General features: G+C 33.0%; 2 protein-coding genes and 2 pseudogenes across 3 annotated transcripts; all 4 read left to right on the top strand.

Moving 5' to 3' along the window:
* Window positions 1-48: 48 nt before the first annotated feature.
* LOC145192828 (uncharacterized) lies at window positions 49-2,247 on the top strand. Its single transcript, XM_090077580.1, has one exon. The coding sequence runs from the start codon at window positions 49-51 to the stop codon at window positions 2,245-2,247; it is 2,199 nt and encodes a 732-aa protein (XP_089933706.1).
* Window positions 2,248-2,742: 495 nt separating this feature from the next.
* Window positions 2,743-4,163, top strand: LOC149894214 (mitogen-activated protein kinase kinase kinase 2-like; annotated as a pseudogene).
* A 5,704-nt stretch (window positions 4,164-9,867) lies between these two features.
* On the top strand, window positions 9,868-10,946 carry LOC149894213 (uncharacterized). The gene is made up of 2 exons (XM_090076203.1): window positions 9,868-10,580; window positions 10,786-10,946. Exons 1-2 carry the CDS (start codon window positions 9,932-9,934, stop codon window positions 10,944-10,946), a joined length of 810 nt encoding a protein of 269 aa, XP_089932329.1. The 5' UTR covers window positions 9,868-9,931.
* Window positions 10,947-14,846: 3,900 nt separating this feature from the next.
* On the top strand, window positions 14,847-17,037 carry LOC149894212 (zinc finger protein 862-like; annotated as a pseudogene). The gene is made up of 2 exons (XR_016449028.1): window positions 14,847-15,092; window positions 15,277-17,037. The product of XR_016449028.1 is annotated as a zinc finger protein 862-like (transcript).
* The last annotated feature ends 5,283 nt before the right edge of the window (window positions 17,038-22,320 follow it).

The raw sequence follows: 22,320 nt of genomic DNA, 5'->3' as shown, positions 1-22,320 counted from the left end.
AACGGTGGAATAAGCGCATTATCTGTTATTCGTTTGAAAGTTAACGATATGGTAGCGATGGCTTTAGTAGACACAGGGTGTTCGAAGACAATTTTGAATAAAAAATTCCTGCCCAAAGGCCAATTTATATACTCGAACTCTCAAAAGGTAGTAACGTTTGAAGGAAAGGTTCATCAGTGCACTGAATCAGCGGTCGTGATTCTTGTGGTTGATGGCATTAAAGCACGTGATGAAGTTATTTTAGTGGATTTCCAACCTTTTGGAGTTGATATGATGCTCGGAATGAGTTCCATTAAATTACTAGGAGGAGTATCCATTTCTCCTTTGGGAAAAGCGAAGTTTGGGTTGAGTTACTGTGGGGCAGCAGTTTCGAACAAGGACAAAGTCAAGAAAATTGAAATTAAAAAGAAAGATCATGAAGCAATTTTTAATGGTGTTGAGTGGAGAGTCAAATGGAAATGGAGAGATGGAGAAGGCCCCAACCGATTGTATAATAAAGTAGCACAGTACAGAATTCCACCATTCGCTAAAGCAGACTATGAAAACGAACTGCAGGATTGGATTGATCGGAAGTGGCTGTTAGAGTATGACGAGAATGAATTGGGGCCGCCCAAAGGGCAGATTCCCTTAATGGCTGTTATTCAGGGAAACAAAGACAATAAAATCCGACCTGTTCTGGACTGGAGAGAAGCTAACAATTTCATTGAGGCGTACACGAGAGATGCAGATGTGTGTGGCGAAAAGCTTAGAGAATGGAGAAGAATGGGTAACAAACCAGCAATCTTAGATTTGCGTAAGGCTTATCTTCAACTAAAAACTGATAAATCTCTTTGGCCGTTCCAAACCGTGATGTTTCGAAATAAAAGGTATTGTTTGACACGACTTGGTTTCGGATTGAATGTTGCGCCAATGATCATGAAATCCGTTGTGAGTGCCGTCATTGATCAAGACGAATTAGTGAAGAGTGGAACGTCCGCGTATGTAGACGACATTTTCGTAGACGAAAGTGTGGTGAGTCTTGATTATGTCAAGAGGCATTTTTTGAAATATGGTTTAGAGAGTAAAGAAGGTGAGCAGATTGGTGATAATGGAGTTCGAGTGTTAGGATTGTGTGTGCGCAAGGTTGGTAACAAACTGATGTGGTCCAGAGGGAATCGAGTTGATGCTATTTCTCGAAAGTTAACCAGGAGAGTAGTGTGTTCAATCTGTGGACAGTTGGTGGGACATTTACCTGTGTGTGGTTGGCTACGAGTGATCTGTAGTCTCTTAAAGAGGAAAGTTGTCAGTCTGACGAAGGGTTGGGACGATGAAGTTTGTGATGAGAGCGTGAAGTGGGTGCTCCAAGAAGTATTTGCTGAGGTGGAACGTTGCGAACCTGTTTGTGGTGATTGGGCTGTGCGTGGTGATGAGGGAAAAGTGTGGGTTGATGCTAGTTCTTTAGCAATTGGGGCTCTTATTCAAGTTGGGGAAACTACTGTGGAGGATGCAACATGGCTGCGAAAAGAAACGTCTGATGTTCATATAAACATGGCAGAATTAGACGCCGTGATACGAGGAATGAATATGGCTCTGATGTGGAAGCTGAAGAAAGTAACTGTTTTTACCGATTCCGTGACAGTATTCCACTGGGTTTCTGACGCCCTTTCAGGAAAATCAAGGTTGAGATCAAAAGCGACGGGTGAAATGCTGATTCGAAGAAGACTGAGCGTGTTGCAACAGCAAATTGAAGAATACAATGTTAGCGTTGAGGTAAAACTCATTCCTTCTAAAGATAATTTGGTTGACGCATTAACAAGAGTTCGCAGCAGATGGCTCAACAAACTGACTGTGTCAGAGTGTCAGAATAGTTGTATGGGAGTTGCAGCTACGAAGGCTGAATCTATATCCGATATACATCAAAGAACTGGACATTTTGGAGTAAAAGGAACGTTAAACTTTGTCCGTAAAACAATTCCGACTGCTACTGAAAACGATGTTCGAAATGTGATAAGAAATTGCGAACCATGTCAGTCAATAGATCCAGAGCCAATACGGTGGGTAAAAGGGAAATTGGATGTTGAAGGAAACTGGGAGAGATTGGCCATGGATATCACACACTATGGTACTGACAAGTTTTTGAGTCTGATTGACTCAAAAACTTGTCAGTACCATAATGTGCGGACCTTCAAAATACGCGTTGTGGCGACAATTATCAAGCTCATACGGAAGTGTTGCCATAGTTCGAATAATCCGTCTTATTTTTTGTGAACGTGAAGCACCGTCGGAGATATTGACTGACAACGAGCCGACCTTTAAAACTAAAGAGATAAGGAGTTTCCTTGATAGTTGGGGAGTGCAAATTAGATTTAGAGCCGCTTATTATCCAGAAGGAAATGGAATTGTGGAAAGAAACCACCGTACGATCAAGAGAATAGCAGAACGATCGAAAATGTCGATACCGGAAGCTCTGTATTGGTACAATGTCTCAGTCGACAAAAATGGTGCAAGCCCGATGGGCAAAATATACAGCTATCCTATTGGTGTGAAAGGATTGGGAAGAGAGAATTTTCCTATACGAAATGACATGGACGAGATATATCAAATTGGCGATAAAGTCTGGCTAAAACAACCAAATGCGAGGTGCCATACTATTGGCAACCAGCTACGATAACTCGAAATGTGTCGAACCAAATCATAGAAGTGAAACACATTAGACCTCGAAATGATGCTCAATCCTGCATTATCCCTGACGTGGAAATAGAGATGAATACTGAAATAGGTAAAGAGAACGCTGAAAATCAAGGAGAGCAAATTAAAGAAGTATTAGAGACGAACGAGGAAAATATTGAAGCTGAAGATAGACCCCAAGAAATCGACACGGTTTTACGACGGAGTGGTCGGGAACGGCGCGTGCCTTCGAAATACTTTGATTGCTATTTGGATGATCCGTAAGGATCAAGGAGGAGTGTAATTCCAGAAAGTTCTAGAACATTAAATGACATTAGGGATTTAATAGCTTTAATAGTTTTTACCAAAAAGAATTGTAAATATGTGTTTGTGGTGATTTATGACGGTTTGTGGAAGGATATTTTGGGAAAAGCATTGGGTATATATGAAGGAGAAAAATTTGTAAAAAGACAGTTTTAGTTAGGAAAGAAGATTATTGCTATTTATTAATTTGTTGATTGCGAGAAAAAACTACAACTTGCATGCTAAAAACATCATCCACAGGAATATTAAAGGTTTTTTCTTAGTTTATGATAGTAAATGTACGTTTAACTAAACGTAAACTCAAAGTTATTATGATTAAACGTGAACTTAAAGTTAAAATTATCTTTAGTACTGGACACAAGTATTAAGTTTAGTACTATATGCTAGAATTGTAAGTATTGGACACTACTAGTATTTTAAGGTACAGTATATTTGTTTGTAATACTAAATGTACGTTTGACCAAATGTGAACTCAAAGTTGTATAAATTATCTTTAGAACTAGCCACTAGTATCAAGTTTAGTACTGAAGACTAGTAGTATTTTAAGGATAGAAGTAAAGTATTAGTTTTGATCAAGTAAATGGAAAATGGTATCGTGTGCAGAAGATTATTAAAAAATTTTCTAATGAAATAACTTGGACATTTACAAGTAAATTTGAATAATAGGTATTATACCATTTATACACCAGGTAAATGTTTATTGAAAATGTAATTTTATTGTGAATTGCAATTAATTTGTACTTACACAGGTGCCAATAAACTACTTTACTCAGTTGGTAACTGTAAAATAGCTGATTTTGGCATTTCGAGGTGGATACAAGTAAAATTATTTCAAATAAGTATACTTTTTTTGTACAAGTTAGTTTATTTCTTAGTAAAAATGTGTTTTTATTTTCTAATAAATTATATCTTTCAGACAACTAGTTCTGAGGAAAAGTGTAAATCTACTCATGGATCACTCTACTGGATGAGCTCTGAGGTTATAAGAGGTCTGGTATATGGTAGGAAGACTGATATTATGGTGAGTACAATTAAGGATCAATAATTAAATGTAAGAGCTACATAAGTGCTGTACTTACACGTTTTTCTTTTTTCATTATAGGTCGTTCGGATGTACTGTTATAGAGATGCTAACATCAAAACCACCTTGGTATGAATTTGAACCATTTGCTGTCATTTTCAAGATTGGATAAGGGCCAACAATACCCATTCTCCCAGATGGTTCCTCAGCTGCATGCAAAAAGCTTGTAGATGACTGTTTAAATAGGTAAAAATGACCGTTTCTTTTTCTTTTTTTTTTTTTTTATAAATTTTGAATTTTCAAAGTTTTTAAAATACTTTATCATAATTTTAATGAAAGCGCAAACTTTTTAATTTCTCATTTAGAGACCCAACGTTACGACCTACGGCAACAGAATTACTCTCTTACGCCTTTGTTCAAAGATGATGAGATACATATTTACTTACTTTAATGTAATTTTTGTTGTGGAAAAATTAAATAATTTACTCGTTCGCTTTATCATCACTGTCATCGCTGAAATTCTTATGTTCAAATTTCATTACAATAACTTCTTTTATTTTTGACATAATCTTGTAAATTATTTTGTACTTGCACGTTTTTGTTTTCTCATTCTTTCACAATTTCTTTTTGTCAGAGTTTGAAAGGCGGACAAGTGAAACTTGAATATTTGCGTATTTATTTGCAAGATTTCAAAATTGTCTTGTTTTATTTATTTTTGAAATACATATAGAAACTTGAAATTGTTTTGACAAGTTCACTTTTGATAAATGGCAAGTAAGCTACATATTTTTGTGCTCTTTTTCTTCTGTGATATCACGATTTATTAAATTGCACAACGTTCAAAAAAAGTTTACATTTAAAAAATGTATGATATAACAGAACTTGGTCCTAAAAGGCGGAAGTGGCCAAGATTAAGGTATTTTTTTGTCTTAATATTAATTTTTTAAAGAGTACACAGTGGGCCAGGTATATGGGACATGGTGGACAAAACCTAATTATTACCCAATTGCTCCCCAAACCCATTTAGATATATAAATAATCATTAATTATGAAATAATATTTATTTTTATCAAGAATATTTTAATTTTTAATAACAAAATTACAATTAATAGGCTTCGTAACTTATTTTTTTTTAAATCAACCGTCTTTTTTAATTTCAAATAACAAATTGTGTTTAGCTACAAAGAATAAGAAGAAGGTGGAGCTGATTCCCTCAGCAAAGCCAGAACTTCACTGGGGATTTTTTTAAAACTCTTACTATTTTTCTTGTGACCTTTTCTTAATAATGTTATGACAGGATCACTAGATACAAGTAGTCTGTTAACCAGGTCGCGATTTGTGTTCTAGAAGTCTCTCTACTGAAATCTTCCCTAAACTTTTTAAAATCCTTGTTGTGGCCCTCTTGGGCCTCCTCTGACATCAATCCAATTATCAAGTACTTTCTAGCAATGATGGCATGGCCATGAACTAAAATTTTGTGTACTGATTGTGACATGTAATACCAGGAATACTGAAATATGTAAAGTTTAAGAGCAGTAATACAAAACTCTTTAAATTTGACAGTATCAATTTCAAATCCAGATGATAAAGTGACTAGAATGATATAAAAATAAAATAAAAGAATAAAATTTTGGCAGTTAATTGTTAGTTTGCAAAGGCTCGTCGGGCGGTGTTTCCATCATTACTGGTACCTACAAATTGCATATATATGATAGTTAACCTGATGATTTACATACAAGTATTTATGTAATTTCAATTGCCAGATCCTCCACTTTTTGGTAAATCCACCAGTCCCATTTGGTTCATAAATTCTGTCTGGATACGTTTCTTCACTTGCTTAACATTTTCCTTATCTTCAATAGCTCTAGATTGCCACTTTTGAGTTTCCAGCTTGTATCCAATATGTAATACCATCTCAAAAAACCTAATCCAGGAATGCAGGCTAGAAAGACCATTTTTCAGTTCTAAATTACTAGCATTGTCCAATTTCAGCACCATTTCTAAGTTATTCATGTTTTTTGGAGACACCACACACAGAGCAACATTGAGTTGAATTAGTCACATCAGACAGAATAGTTTAATTTTGCCATCAATCATGGTCAGTTCAATAATACTTTTGACAACCAGTTCTTTTCCACCAAAAGTAACATTAAAAATACCACATATTTCTATTTCAGATTCTAAATATTTTGCTTCTTCTAAGACAACAGCTTTGCTTTCTTTTTGAAAAGAAAATCTTATTGGACGACAATATGCAGTAGATGATGGCTTGTCATTACGCCATAATAGTACTTTTTTGTTATTGCAGAACCCACTGAGTTCTAGTGGTGCTAAGCAGGTAATGAACAGAGATTTTTCTTTTTTTAAGTTACGATCTCCAGCTTCCTCACTAGTCACTTGCTTGTACACGCTTTGCCCAGTAGCCCCATTAAACCCGGCCTTTGCAACGCAAAGTCAACCAGGTCAAACCACCCAGCATTGTGCTTATCACAGGAGCTTGCACCTCACAGAGTCTTTCTACTGTATGCTTTAGTAATTCTTGTAGTGATACTTGTGCTGAATAATCATCAACAAAGATGCTCTCTGGATAGCAGTTAGCTTTGGACAATCTTATGTTGTTGTATGAAGGATATATATGGCAGTCACATTCTTCAGCTTCATTTCTGATAAGTTGGTTGGTTGATTTTGACCATGCCACCATCTATAATTAAACCCAGACCTTCATTAGGTGTATACTTTTTAAATTGACTAGAAGGTTCTGATATCTCAGCAACTTGCTTGGCAGCCTCATAATTGAACTCATCTCTTAATTTAAGCCTTGCTGAGTGGAGCAACTCATCAGTAGTAAAATTATTATTTATAACATCATTGATTCTTCTTCTTTTGGTTTTGTCAGATGCATCTTCAATTGAGCAACTTGGTCTTCCAAAAATCAAATGTGATTGACTAGAATTCTCAGACTCAGATATATTATTACTGTATGTAGATTTACAGTCCTGAGCCAACCAATTTTATTTTTACTCTCAAACTTTATATTTCCCCGGTTTGCATCCTTCCATTTCTTTTGATACACTTTTAAAAACGCAGCACATCCAGTAGAACCCAATTTCATAGAGACTAGAATAGCTTCTACAGACAAAGAAAATGATCTATCACTAGGCTTTAGTTGGTCATGCCGTATATGTTTATGGACATCACTTATCTTCATACCAACTACAAAATAATAATTTTAACATTATTAGTACAACTACTATAAACTAATATAACATGAATATAGCCATTTTTTTCATTTCAGCTACATTTAATTAGGCCAGTTTAATATAATTGACATTAATAGGCTGTTCCAGCAGGTTCTAAACTATATGCGCCACTTTTAATATAATATTTTAATATTATAAATAAGAATCTTACCTTTATATTTCAAAATGAAACTGTGAACTTAACACAAGACCTTGGAATATGTTATCGTATTTTTCGTAAAGCTAGAAAATTAAATTTTAATAATGTGTCAATTAATTTCGCATATATTAAATAGTTTAAAAGTTATTTGTTGTTATAGTTATAGATGATATATTTGTTATAAAAATTAATATTTAAATTTCTAAATATATTCAATTGTAAATGATAATTGTACATTTATGATATACTATCAAACTACAAATAATGTTTTAAACAAGCTCTGTAGGTAAAACTCAATTAGCTCAAATTTAACAACTAGTTAACTACAAGATAAAACCTGTACTGATAATAGTGTCTAAGATAATGGTTAAAGATTCTTTTTAAAACAGCAAATATTTTTCTGTTGCCTTAATCTGTTTTAATCTTTTTTCTCTAAGTCCCATTAAGAGGCATCTGTTAATACAGATTACTTTGAGTTTTAATTTTTTCAGTTTTTTGATTAACTGCATAATATCCGACCTGTAGTGGCAGCATTATTATGTAAACAGATAAATCAAAAAGAGCCTGCAAATATACAAACAATGTTTACGAAAGAAGAAAAAGATTATATTGATGTTTAACCAATCCTAACAAAAGGTTGAGTTTGAAACATGACGATAAAAATGTCAGCGATCCCACAATTGCGCTGAAAGCGCTAATAAAGTTGTTTAAACTTATTGTAAATGATGAAATAAAATATAGAGCTTTGCATTTTTGATAAAATTTATCATCTTAGCATAGGTGATGTTTTAAGTTTTAGACTTGTTGGTACACTAGAAAAAGAAATTGTAAACTCACAGAAATATATTTGTGAGAATAATTTTTTTACTAATATAAATGAATATTGAAAATACGCCAGCAATCCACCCGCAACAAATTCAAGTGAAAGCGGTGTATCACTATCATAAATAGAACAAACCTTTATTAAAAAATGTAGTGATACTGTGGTGGCAGAGTTTAAGCATGAATAATCATAAAATGTTAACAATCCAACTTGTGCCTAAGATGCTGCTATTAAAAATTATCTTGGTAATAATACATAGCTTGTAAAAAAGATTGGTGGTAAAATAGAGTGGTCCGTTGGAATTAATAGAATAGCATATTTGGCAAATCTTATTGATGATCAAGGTCGTGCTAATAAAAATTATGTTGATAGTTAAACACTGATTGTGAAAAAATCTGGCAGCACAATAACTGGTATTGTTACAAAAATGTGTCTAAGTTTATTAAAATTTTGATGATGCAAGCTGTTGTACACTTGAAATCAGCAAGAAGATAACCTAAGTAGAATCTTCGAACATTCTTGAACTCATTTCTCTGTATAGAAACGAGTTTTTGTAGTTTTTCCAGTAAAATCTCGCTACTCCACAGTGAGCCAGGTGGTAGACAAAACCTCAAAAAAAAAAAGTTCGAAATACTTTCAACAACTTAGTATATTATGTATATAAGAGCATAATATATGGTTCCAATATTTTGTTTATAGTTCCACGTTCATCTAATTGAAAATCTGCTTGATAATTTTTTTCGAACATCAGCATAAATTTTAATGTACTTTCGTTTGCCGATATGGTTATAGAGTATTGATCTCTAGTACTATTACAATGACCATTCATTTCCATCTGCTTTTGTATAGCACTAAAAATAGATTTCCACTCATAACTACCTTCTGGTATGTAAATGACATTCCACGATACTCCGTTTAATGAATACTTCAAGTAGTTATTTGTTGAGCAACGTTTGGTGATGAGTTGTACGTTTCCAAACTAACCAATCCACATTTATTATATTTATTTTTGTCTAGCTATAATGGAGGGTTAAGTTTAGATCTAAACAGTGTCTTATTTTTCGACAATATTATTTGCATTCTTTCTTTAGATACTATTTATTATTCAATTCAGAAATAGTACATTTATTCTCATCTAAAATTTCTAACATTTTGACATTGATTTCCATCTTTATATATACAAAATTTTTCATTGCTTTGTAAAGTATTAAATCCACATCTATACTTTCCATTTGCAGTTTAAGTATATTAATGGATAACGACAAATCCATGTGGTTTCTATCAAGTCATTTGAAATAATCTCCAAAACTCAATAATTGAAATGTATCAACAAACATAAAATAGTTATGGGCAAGCTAGATCCAATCCACATTTTTATGTTTTCCACGAGTATATTAAGCCTCGCATTCATGTTAGAACATCAAATGACATTGAAAAAGTCTAAACTTGTTTGCCTACAAAGTATGCCGACAAGATGGTCAACTGCATTTACTATGATCAAAAGAAATAATGATCTTCAAGATGTTTTGCGTATTTCAATTTCAGATGCTCGAGTTTATGCTACAAGTGCACCTGATAAAGCAAAACTAAATTCTGTGAAGAACACTTTACATGATACTGTTTCCTTTTTGTCAATGAGTATGTTTTGCGAGCAATTACTGGCATCACTTCGAAATGCAGTTAAATCTGCAGAAGGAGATCTTGTTCGTGCATCTGTAATGCCTCGTTTATGGAACTACGTTGCCAACAACATTAAAGAAGTGTTATTAAATAGTGACTGTGAAATTCCTCGAGATGAAATAAAGTTAATAACTGAAGCTGTTGAAAGACGTAGAAAATTCAGTGTGCGTGATATTCAAAAAGCAGCAAATCTTTTGGATCCTAGATTCATGGGAAATGATTTGATAGAATCAGAAAAAAGCCAGGGTCTCTCAACCATTGTCAAAATAGGATTAGAATTTCAATTATTAAGTGGGGAGATAATGAAAGATTTTATGTCTTTTAAATCCCAATCTGAAGAGGTTTATGGCAACAAATTGATTTGGGAAGCTGTTGATATTACCATTGACCCATTGCATTGGTGGTCTGCATTCTGTAGAGGGCAACCTTTACAGAATATTGCATTTAAGCTACTATCATTACCTGCCTCATCAGCTGCAGTTGAGCGAAGCAATAAAGAGTACGCACTGCAAAAAACAAAGAAGCGTAACAGACTTTCAAATGATCTAAGCGCAACAGTAACAAAAGTTGCATATAACATCAAAGTACAACAACCTTTGAGAAGGAAAAAGAAGCAGACTCATACAGCGCTCCAGTTCATCGATGGTCCTATAGATATGAACTTTTCTTCCATAATAACATTAAAAGGTAACTGTGAAAGTACATAATCATCACACATATGCAAAGTCTTTGTTTTGAATAATTGTTTTTCAATATTTTGGTTCTGATGTAAAAGAGTATTATTCATTATGTAACCATTTCAATATACAATGTAAAATGTTCTTCCTTCACCTTTAATGAAAATATTATAACTTATCAAAATTAAATTATACATAAGTACAAGTTTCTTTAGATTCACAACCACCTCGTAAGATCCAGCGAATTGAACCGGTCTCAGTGGTATCTTCATTGGATAGCTCTGATTCTGAATCAGATGGTGAATTAGTCACAGAGGGTTTCGAAGAAAGTAATTCTGACGAAGATAATAATGATCAAGCTGAAGTTGATTTTTGAATTGGCAGTTAAATAATATCTTTATTTTATCATATGCATTATATTTTATCATACAGATGTAAGTATATACTTTGTGAAATGTAAATTTATTTAATCTGTTGCCTATTTGTTTATACAATTCCAGATGAAGTCTTTTTTATACACATGTAATCGAAAAAGTGTTAGTAACTCCAGATTGTAGTATATAATCCAGTGCCCGATCTAGAACAACACGGACTTTAGGCACAACAGAATTTGGGGGCCCTCTTGTGTCCTCATTTATCGAACCCTGAGGGAGGAAAATTTGAGTTGACATATGACCAGCTACCCAAGAATCATCGCGGCCATCAAAAGATTTAACTATTTAAAAATTGAAATAAATATTTTTAAATTCTACTGTTTCGTCACAAAATTCTGATGGGCTAAAAAATTATTAAAAGCTGAAAATTAGGGGGACCTAGGCCCGGGCCTTACGTGCCTTTTGGAAGATCAGGCCCTGGTATAGCCGGCAGAATAAACATTTAAAACCAGCAACATGAAATAAAGGCATTTGGTGTAGTGTCTATTGTGAAGTATGTTTTAACAAGGCAGGGCTCTAGCTAGGTTGATGCGGTTCAACGGTATCATTAAGGTTTTGGTCTGGTCTAAATTGACCTAATATACACTTTAGGTCAAAATTAAAAAACATTTTTTTTTTTGTAGAAGGTCAAATTCTGTCATAGGGCTTTGTTTTCTTATCTTGCATAGAAACCTCTTTAAAATTTCACTTATTGTACAATGTGGAAAATACAACAAGAACTTAAATGAACTGCACATCAAAAACGTTGTGTTTCAATTATATATTTTTTGAAAAAAAATTATTTTTGGTAAAAAAGAATTGTTGGAATAGCGAGTAGAGTTGTGTCTTAATATGATGATTAATGTAAAGGCATTATCAATTACAGTCAAGGAGAATACTAATTTTTGTTTATTAATTTTTGATATAGTCTTATATTAAAAATACAACCCTAATAAAGTTTTCATACAACCCTCTCTTAACTTTTCAACTCCTTAACATAAGCCTTAAAGAATAGAGCTGTTATGCGGAGAAACAAGTTAAGGGCAGTTGTGGCGGTCATTGTACTCAGAACTAATCCCTTACGAAGCGAGCGGTCTACCACTACACCGCTATTGGCTTTTACAAATAACAAATGTTACTTGAAAAAAAAAAAAAATTTAAAGGAAAATTTACCCATACTATTTAAAATTTACTGGTAAACTTACCGGTAAGTTTTACCGGTAAATTTTGAATCAAAGTTTACCGGAAAATTTACATCACTAAGTGCATCTGATTGCATTTGTCCTAGCAATACATAAGATACACCGCAATTCAATAAATACTTGGCACAGCTTGCTAATCTTTTAGAAGTTTTTTGCAAAGCACTCACAGTATCCATTGTTAACTTTTTCTCTCTTAATTTTGAATTTACGCATTTAAAATTTTCAGCAAGATAAGAAATATAGTTCTCTAAGAAATCTATTTGCTAATCACTGACTGAAGTAATAGACTTTCTTCGAATATCATTTAATCTAATATATAGACCTTTTGCTTTACTGTTGAACATAAGCCATCACTTGACAACTGTTTCAGTAAAAAGTACAGTATCTTTAGCTTCAGGAATTTTTACACGTAATGCTGCAACTGTTTCATCACAAAAAACTTTGAGAACTAATCCTTAATTTTGTCGTTCAATTAGTTTTGGTGACTTGATGCCTAATATAACTTTCTTGCTTAGAATCTGTTTCATTATTAATAACATAACTAACAGCATTCTCCAGTTAAGAATAATATTTAATAATTCCTTTGTTTAAAAAAGTTAATTATCATTGACTTCAAATTTTTTACAATTGAATTAAATTGAATATCGTCCATTTTTTTGAAGTTTTTGAACTCATCAGGTAAACTATTTCGTTCAGGGCACATTAACCCAGTGACATCTCGTTTTCTAGACACTATTGGAATACAAGACACTGGTATACCTTTAAAGACTGATGGAGGATGCACTGGAACAAAACTACTACCTTTGACTTTTTTTAATTCTGCATCTTTAGGCTAGTGCTCAGCACAAATTCGCTTATAATCTGTAAACACCAAGTTTGCATTTGGAAGTTTTTTAATCCATAACTTGCGATCCTCGGATTTACAGACAAAGACATATCAATTTTATCTTCACCATTTTTTAAAACGCATTCAAACATTGGCTGACTCTAAAACATTGCAAAAACAGCCAAACTGATCACTTTCAGTTATAATTTTCCGGAGTGCCTTTATTGCATTTATAAGACCCTGAATAAAATTCTTCAACAGATACTCCAATATTCACTACACAATCCCATAATAACTTTTTCATCTAAACAAGAAGAACTATTAATTACTATTAGTTAATTAATTCCAGTTATACTATTACAGCTCGAAGAACCATAACCTTATTTTCTCTTCACTTACTTTGAAATTATAGGAAATAATTTCATTTTTGTAAACTTCGTTTACGATTTGAGTCTGATCATTTTCTGGCGATATCAGAAATTTACTTCAGATTAAAGAAAGAAACAGTAAAAACACGAAGTTTTATAAAACGAAACAAAATACAGAAAGAAACTATTTCGTTATTTATTTGAACAAAATACAGACACAATTATTTCTTTAAAGTTAAATAATTCTGCAGACCTGGAATCTCGTGACTCATTCGGTTAAAAGTTCTAAAAAAAGACTGATTTTTTAAATAGTAAATTCTACATAACAAAAATAACAAACCTTTCTTTTTTTTACTTTTCATAATAAAACAAGTCTTATTTTTCCTAATTGTCAAAAAAAAAATCAAAATTCCTTCGTTCCTTTGTGTATTTTTAAATGCCCCCTAGCGTCAGTAATCTGCCCCCGAACGTCGATAATCTTAAAAGTGAATTTTATTTGCATGGTTTCGTCAAAACAACATTTTTTTTTTTTGAAAACAAAAGAACAACGTTCTGACTGTATAACGCACAAGTTTTTGTTTACAAAGTAAGGTGAATTCGCATTGTATAAAACATTTAAAATAGGTTACATGGAGTTGTTTCACTATTTGGTAATTTCCAGATCCACGGATATTAGGAAAATCTATATACGAAAGATCGCCGTGGAGAGACAATTACAAAAATTTAAAGCTGCCTGATTAAATTGTTACAAATTAAGTTTAGAATAATTAATAAACTTCGCCTTAAATGTTTAAATTATAATGAAGCGACACTCTTTTATATAAAGTAAAAACTTACTATTAATAATCGTTTGATAAAGAAACAAATGTTATTCAATTTATCAAAGAGTTTAGTATAATTTCTTTTGAGTACTTCTGATTTATTTCAACAAGATTCTAATAAACAAACGTTTGTTGATTTATTTAATAAATAAAAAAGTCAATCTTTTTTTAACCATTTCGCGCTTTGCGTAGTTGGCCTGAGTTTTGTTTTTACATATTACATACAATTCTTTGTAGTACGACAAACAAAAGAAATAATTAAATCATTCAGTTACTATGACAATGTAAGAACGTTGTTTTTAGCAGTATCTTTAAAAATGTTAAAAACAATTCCCCAATGTGCTAGACCCCTGAATCAGCGGTCTATAATGATCAGTATCCAAACAAATTACATTCCAAATGAATTATATATATATTATTTTTATTTTACTAATTAAAATCAAATTTTAAATACGTCAAACTATATAAAAGCATTTTTTTATGATTAAACTAAAAAGGTAAAAATAAATGATGAGGAGGAAGCGGAACTGCTTTGCCACTGATTATGAAAAGTGAGTGGGCTTTTTTTTTATTATTACTTTAATTTTAATTAGTATTTAAAACAGAAATAAGTAAATTTAAGTTTAAGTATAAAAAATTTGTAAGAATGACATCTGAAGCAAAAAAAGTTAAAGATAGTAAACCAATATCTAAGAACTTAAAAACTTTTCTTTCGTGGGGGAAAGGATCAGTTATTGGATACACGGAAGAAAATGGCTTAGTTGTCAAAATATGGTGTAAGATTTGTGCTAGGAACAATACTGAAATTTTAACGGATGCTTTAGTTAAAGGAGTATCGAATAATTCTTTGACAGCGTTTACGGAGGGAACTTGTGTGGTGACAAAGTATCAGGTAAAATTAAAATAATTAGCTTGTTCTTAATTTGTGACTCCAGGAAATAATTTAAACATAATTTTTCTACCATTATATAACTTTTAACTGTAGTTATCTTATAATTTACTATAATACTAAGTGAATAAATTTTTTAGAGAATTGCTTAATTTGAACCGTGATTTTTTCTTTGATAATAATAAAGGTTGATCACCATCTTAGAGGGCAAAGCCATAGATTAGCGGTGCTTATTGATGATGGTAACTCAGGCTAGAAAAACAAATGATGAAAAAGAGTTGATTCTTGTGCGCGTTGAACGCGAGGGGACCCCTGCCTGTTTTGTAGTTTCTTTACTTGATAAGAACAGTTTGGGTGGTATGGGTGCCATTATCATTAAAAAGGCTATTGATAGCATTTTTATTAAAACCGGTAGTGTTCCTTTAACTGCGTCAGCTTACAAATACAAACTTGTAAGCGCTACGGCAGACGGAGCTTGCGTTAATTTTGGAATTTATAATGGCGTGTTAACACAATTAAAAAAAGTAGAATGTGGCTGATAAAAATTCACTGCGTAAACCATCGTTTAGAATTAGCAACAAAAGATGCTGTGAAAGATATTTCCCAGTATAAAGAGTGTGAACGCTTTTACATTTCCATATTTAATTTATTTCGCAATTCTGGAAAACTAAAATGCGCAATTAAAAAAGCTGCTGAGGCTTTGAACATTACATACTACACCTTACCTAAAATATTTGGAACGCGCTTTATAAGTCACAGGAGACGCGGCTTTACAAAACTTTTACATAATTAACCTTCGCTTATTGTGGGTTTCGACAATGCTCTTGCTGATCGCGATACTAAAGCAGATATGCGTGCTAAACGTTCTGGATTATCCAAACGGTTGCATGACTACAGACTATTATGTATGGTTTGTAGTTATTTGGACATCTTAGAAAAGTTATCACCATTATCATTGGTTTTTGAAAAACAAATGTTAATGGTGAATGAGTTAAAACCAGCAGTGGATAAAACAAAGGCAAGCTTAGCGGAATTAAGCAAGGAAGATATTGATAATATTATTGATTCATATTTGCTGAAGTTTATAATCAATGAAAAAGATGGTTCAACCAATCTTGTTTCTTCGTATTTCAAAGAAGGTAACGAATTAAAAAAATCAAACCCAGAGTTTATTGAGATTGAACTCAACAATATGGCTAATCTTAACTTTGAATGTATTCATTCTGCCATTAAAGTAAGAAAATTAGCAATTGAAATCATTCTGCCATTGTTAAACGATAGATTTAGTTCGCTGTTAAATCCCATACTCGAATTAATGGATTGTTTAGATCCGCAAGTATGGACAGCAGAAAGCATGCATGGTGATGCCAGCATATCTTTATTACTAAACGAATTTTTTTACCCTTTAGAAAAATTAGAAATGGATTTTAAAATGGTTCTTTCGGAATGGAGAGCTGCAAAACTAGTAATAAATGCGCAGTACACCATTGCACTCACACCATTGCAAATATGGCAGAATATTTTTCTTAATCATAAAATTAAGTTTCCAAACCTGAGTCTTTTAGTTAAACTTCTGATGTGTATTGCTGGTTCTAATTCAGCTGTCAAACGCGTTTTCAGTATTATGACTGTGATTTTGACTGATAGGCGTTTAAAGATGAACCACTTAACAATGGAAGACTCTATAATCATAGCAGGGAATGACACGAATTTCACTCAACAAGAACGCAATGATATTTTAAGTCGCGCTGTGGATATTTTGTTAGATAAGCGAAGAGTTTTTTGCCTTGATTCAGCTAATGCTAGCATTGCCACTGATTATAGTAGCGAAGAAAGCTGCACCTGTGAAGATATAAGTTTTATATCTGAATCGGACGGAGAAACAATTTATTATAAAATGTTTATCCCACATAATTTTATATTTATGTACATAACTAAAGAGTCCTGAAGGACGAAACAATATTGCCTACTGTTATATCACACCCATTGGTAGAAGAAAAAAGTTACTCTGGCAAGCTCCAGAATATCCCTTTGGCGGAAGCAATTTTGACACTTTCCTGATATCAAAACTATAAAAACTGAAATCATCCATCACCGTCCTGGGAAGAAATTTTATTTTTAAATTTTTGCTTTATAAAAAACAGCAAATGGCAACTTTTCTCTGCATGAGAAAGAGCTCAACGTATTGTATTATTTTTTACTTTTTCTTTGATACTTTGATTTATTTATAAAACATTTATTTCTCCATTTGAATATTTAACATAAAATTCTTTTGATATACATTATCTGATGAACTATATGTAATGTTTTTAGAGTTTCCACAAAACCCATGATGGATGATGTGTTGAGCATACTTTTCATCAAGTATTGATTTTGCTGATAACAGAGTGCATCTTGGAATATGTGATACTTGCCGAATCACCATAGGAAAGAAGAAGAATGGAGCAGAAGCCAATATACCACCTCTTTTTGATTTCACATCTGTCAAAGTTCGACCTTCAACAAGAGACAACAACTGTGACTGCCTAATCTGCCAGATTGGTCGAATAAATGTTTTTGAAAAGCAGCAACTTGAAAAATAAGAAAAATTGCAAACAGGCCAACTTCAAAGAAGATGCTCAGACAGCCTCTCCATTATTGGAAGAGGCATCTCACACATCTGTAACACATTCACATTTCGAGAAAATATGAACGTGTTACAGTTGTGAGACAACTAGCCATCACGGATTCTAAAGTCTCTAAGCAAATTGCATCCACTATTGTTGCAGCCAAAGAATCCTCTCCACATGGGATAATTAGACTGTCTCATGCAGGTGGTGGTTGCCCCCTACCACTAACTAAAGGTAATTTAAGTATCTTTCTATAAGTGAAACATATAATAGACTTTTAGTAAAGTCAACTGAGTGAGAAAATTGCTTTTTGCTAGAGTTAAAAAAATTTAATGGCATTACTATGAATGTAATTCAATCAAGATAATAATGTGATGTAGTGATAACGTTCATCAAGAGCAAAAGGACTCTTTGGTGATGGTTCTATCTTGAGCACGCAGGATCTTGTACAAGTGCAAGTCAACACAGGTCTGTCAAACACAAACATGAAGAAGTTTGCTTTATTATCCTTCACGTGTCCAAGGGTCAGTTTTTGGAGCCTAACTTCCATGAAAAATTTTGTGATGCAGGAAAACAACTCAAAGATCATTTCATCCAACAAAAATTGAGGTCAGTAAAGATTGTTTTGGATTGCAAAGATCTTGCAGATCTTCTCAATGATGTTCTGTTGAAAAGACAAATTTATTCATCACACATTGTAAAGCTTGGCCTTGATGGTGTTGGTGGTTTCTTGAAAGTAAGTTTGGGCATTCAAGAGACAGAGCAGTGCATGGAGGCAGGGTCACCACCAAGCAAGAAAGTTTTAGCCACACCAACTGCCAGGGACAGTGGAGTCAAGAAGCAGCTGCTAGTTGCAATTGCTGAGGATGTGCCTGAAAATTACAGTAATATTCAAAAGATCCTCAATCTTCTTGTAATCGAGAAAGTTGACCTCCTTCTCTCAACAGATTTGAAGTTAGCCAACATTGTTTGCGGCCTTCAGTCACATGTCAGCTCTCACTCTTGCACATGGTGTGATGCCTCTCACAAGAATTTAGCCCAATGTGGCACCCCTCGAACATTTGGCTCTTTGAGACGATGCTTTGAGGATTTCAATGCAAGTGGTCAGGATTTGAAGAAAGCTAAGAAATTCAAAAAAGTTTTTAACTTGCCACTTCTAAATGTACCAGAGAGCACACTTGTCTTGGACGTCACTCCACCAATGGAACTCCACTTATTTCTAGGTGTTGGAAACCATCTTTACAACATTCTAAGGGAGTCTTGGTCAAAAGTCTCAGCTTGGCTAAATGATCCACATATCAAACCACAGCCTTTTCATGGTGGGCAGTTTGCTGGCAATGAATAAAGGAAAATGCTTAAGAATATGGATCTTCTTGAGAGAATGGCAGAACAAGATTGCGCATTTGACATGTTTGATATAACTGACACAGCGAAAATTTGATTTTGTGGTTTCTGGATGCTTTGGAAACAAATTGAAACCTGACTATATAGAAAGAATTTCACACTGAATACTTGTCTCTGAAAAGAGGAAGCATCATTCCAAAGATTCATGCAGTATTTTTCCACGTAAAAGAGTTCATTGAAAAACAAAGGGAACCACTAGGAAAATACAGTGAGCAGGCATTAGAAGCTTTGCACCACAACTTCAAATTACACTGGAGTAGATACAATAGGCCAATTGATCATCTTGAGTATGGGAAGTGGCTGCAAACCTGTCTGGTTGACTACAACAGCAAAAGCTTGTTAGGAAGAGAAAAGTATGAATACTAGAAAATAGTGCACATTTTCTAATACTTCAATGAGAAAAACTGCTTTTTTCACTCTTGGATAACTTGTTGAGTAAAAGCTGTTGTACTCAACCAAAGCTTAAGGATCATTGATGAAACTATCAAAGATGCAATTTTCCATTGTAGTTTCTTCTGATTTTGCAGATTATTTTATAGAAAAAAATACTATTTAAAAACTTGATTTGTTACATAATCTTTTGCAATTTTTTGTTAGACCTTTTGTGTTTTTTATGCTAATCTAGAATAAAGAATATTTATAATATTGTAAAAATGCCAAAAAATGTAGAATACCGTCATTTTCAAACTTTTAAAAATAAGCAAAATTTTAAGCGTACTTTTCTTCTGCGGTCAGTGATAGATGATTTCAGCTTTTATAGTTTTGAGATCAGGAAACTCTCAAAATTGCTCCAACCAAAGGGTTATTCTGGAGCTTGCCAGATTAATTTCTTTCTTTTGCCAATGGGTGTGCTAAGTTATGTAAAGTAACTTTTTTTAAAAGTAATTTTTTTTTTTACATCAAAATAAGTAAAAGTCCCATCCTTATGTTAAATGGCTTAAAAGAAACCACATGGATTTGTCGTTATATATTAAACAACTTAAACAGCAAATGCAAAATATAGATGTGGTTTGCTACTTTATAAAGCAATGAAAAATTTGGTATATATAAAAATGGAAATCAATGTCAAAATGTTTGAAAGCTTAATTCTGAGTGGTTTAATAATACAGCATCTAAAGGAAGAATGCAAATAATATTGTCTAAAAATAAGACACTGTTTAGAACTAAACTTAACCCTCCATTATAGCTAGACAAAAATAAATATAATAAATGTGGATTGGTTAGTTTGGAAACGTACAACTCATCACCAAACGTAGCTCGACAAATAATTACTTTAAGTAATCATTAAACGAAGTATCGTGGAATGTCATTTACATACCAGAAAGTAGTTTTGAGTCGAAATGTATTTATCGTGCTATACAAAAGCAGATGGAAATGAATGGTCATTGTAATAGTACTAGCGATCAATACTCTATAACCATATCAGCAAATGTAAGAACATTAAAATCTATGCTGATGTTGGAAAAAAATTATCAAGAAGATTTTCAATTAGATGAACGTGGAACTATAAACAAAATATTGGAACAAGCTCTGTAGGTAAAACTCAATTAGCTCAAGTTTAACAACTAGTTAACTACAAAATAAAACCTGTACTGATAATATTGTCTAAGAAAATGATTAAAGATTCTTTTTAAAACTGCAAATACTTTTCTGTTACCTTAATCTGTTTTAATTTTTTTTAGTCCCATTAAGAGGCATCTGTTAATACAGATTACTTAGAGTTTTAATTTTTTTTCAGTTTTTTTATTAACTGCATAATATCCGACCTGTAGTGACAGCATTTTTATGTAAACAGATAAATCAGAAAGAGTCTGCAAATATACAAACAATGTTTACGAAAGAAGAAAAAGATTATATTGATGTTTAACCAATCCTAACAAAAGGTTGAGTTTGAAACATGACGATAAAAATGTCAGCGATCCCACAATTGCGCTGAAAGCGCTAATACACAGCAAAAAACATAACGCAAAAGTAACGGTTACATAACGGTAAACGAAAATTTTGGCGTTATGTTTACCGTTATATTAAGTTGAAATTATGATGAAAGTGTTATAACGCGTATATAGTGCTTAAATCATTAGTATGGTAATATATATTTGTAAAGCATTAAGGCGGATTCCACGGAGCGAATTATTTGTGCGAAGCGATTTTTTTCGCGGCTCATTTTTCGCCGAATCAGAATTTTTATTTCCAACATCAAGTTGGCACGCTTTTTTTTTGCTAGAAAACATGTCATTATTAAGAAAAAGGTTGTTATTGATTAGTACAAAAATAATTGTTTTAAAGATACTGCAAATGAAGCGAGAAAAATTAAAGAAACGATTTTGGGTAAGGAAAATTTATGTCGAACGCCTACAGAAAGGAGAGTTTTTTTAATTTATTAGAACAAGATTTACGTTTGCACGAGCTGGAATACTTTTTAAAGTATTTTTGCATGTCTCCAACAACTTACGAAGAGTTGCTTGCGTTTGTAGAGCCTATCATTGTGAAACAAAGAACTGTAATGAGAGATCGTAACACTTAGATTCGTTGTAACAGGAAATGCTCAGTGTACTATTGCTCCAAGTTACAGAATTAGTGCTTCCACTATCAGTAGAATTATTAGTGAAACGTGTGCAGCCATTTGGAATTCATTGAAAGAGAGAAATGTTCTACCCGTCCCATCAGAAAAACATGAATGGAAGTCAATTGCAAAAGAATTTGAAAATATTTGGGATTTTCCGCATGCTATAGGTGCAATAGATGACAAGCACATTATTATGCAAGCTCCCCATAATGGAGGGTCAAAATATTTTAACTATAAAAAAAAACGCATAGCATTTTCCTTCTAGTAGTTTCTAATGCTAAATACGAAATCGCTATGGTGGACATTGGTGACTCGGGAAGACAGAGCGATGGAATTGTTTTTAACTGCAGTCTTGGTTATGCAGTTGAAAATAATAAATTAAATTTTCCTGATCCCGACAATATTGGTATTTCTGAAAAAATATAACCATGTGTTTTAGATGCTGATGATGCTTTTGGTTTAAAAAAACACATGATGAAACTGTATCATAATAAAGATATTCCACTAGATCAAAGAATATTTAGTTACAGACTTTCAAGAGCCAGAAGGGTTTTAGAAAATACATTTGGTATTGCAACAACACGCTTTCGTATATTTCGCAGGCCAATTATTGTTAATCTTGGTAAAGTTATTTTAGTTACACAAGCGATTG

Source organism: Hydra viridissima, unplaced genomic scaffold (genome assembly GCF_058129835.1).
Source record: "Hydra viridissima isolate aposymbiotic clone 2 unplaced genomic scaffold, HvirCarnegie_v1 scaffold_1, whole genome shotgun sequence".
Taxonomy (NCBI): domain Eukaryota; kingdom Metazoa; phylum Cnidaria; class Hydrozoa; order Anthoathecata; family Hydridae; genus Hydra; species Hydra viridissima.
This window is presented reverse-complemented; position numbering and strand designations above follow the sequence as displayed.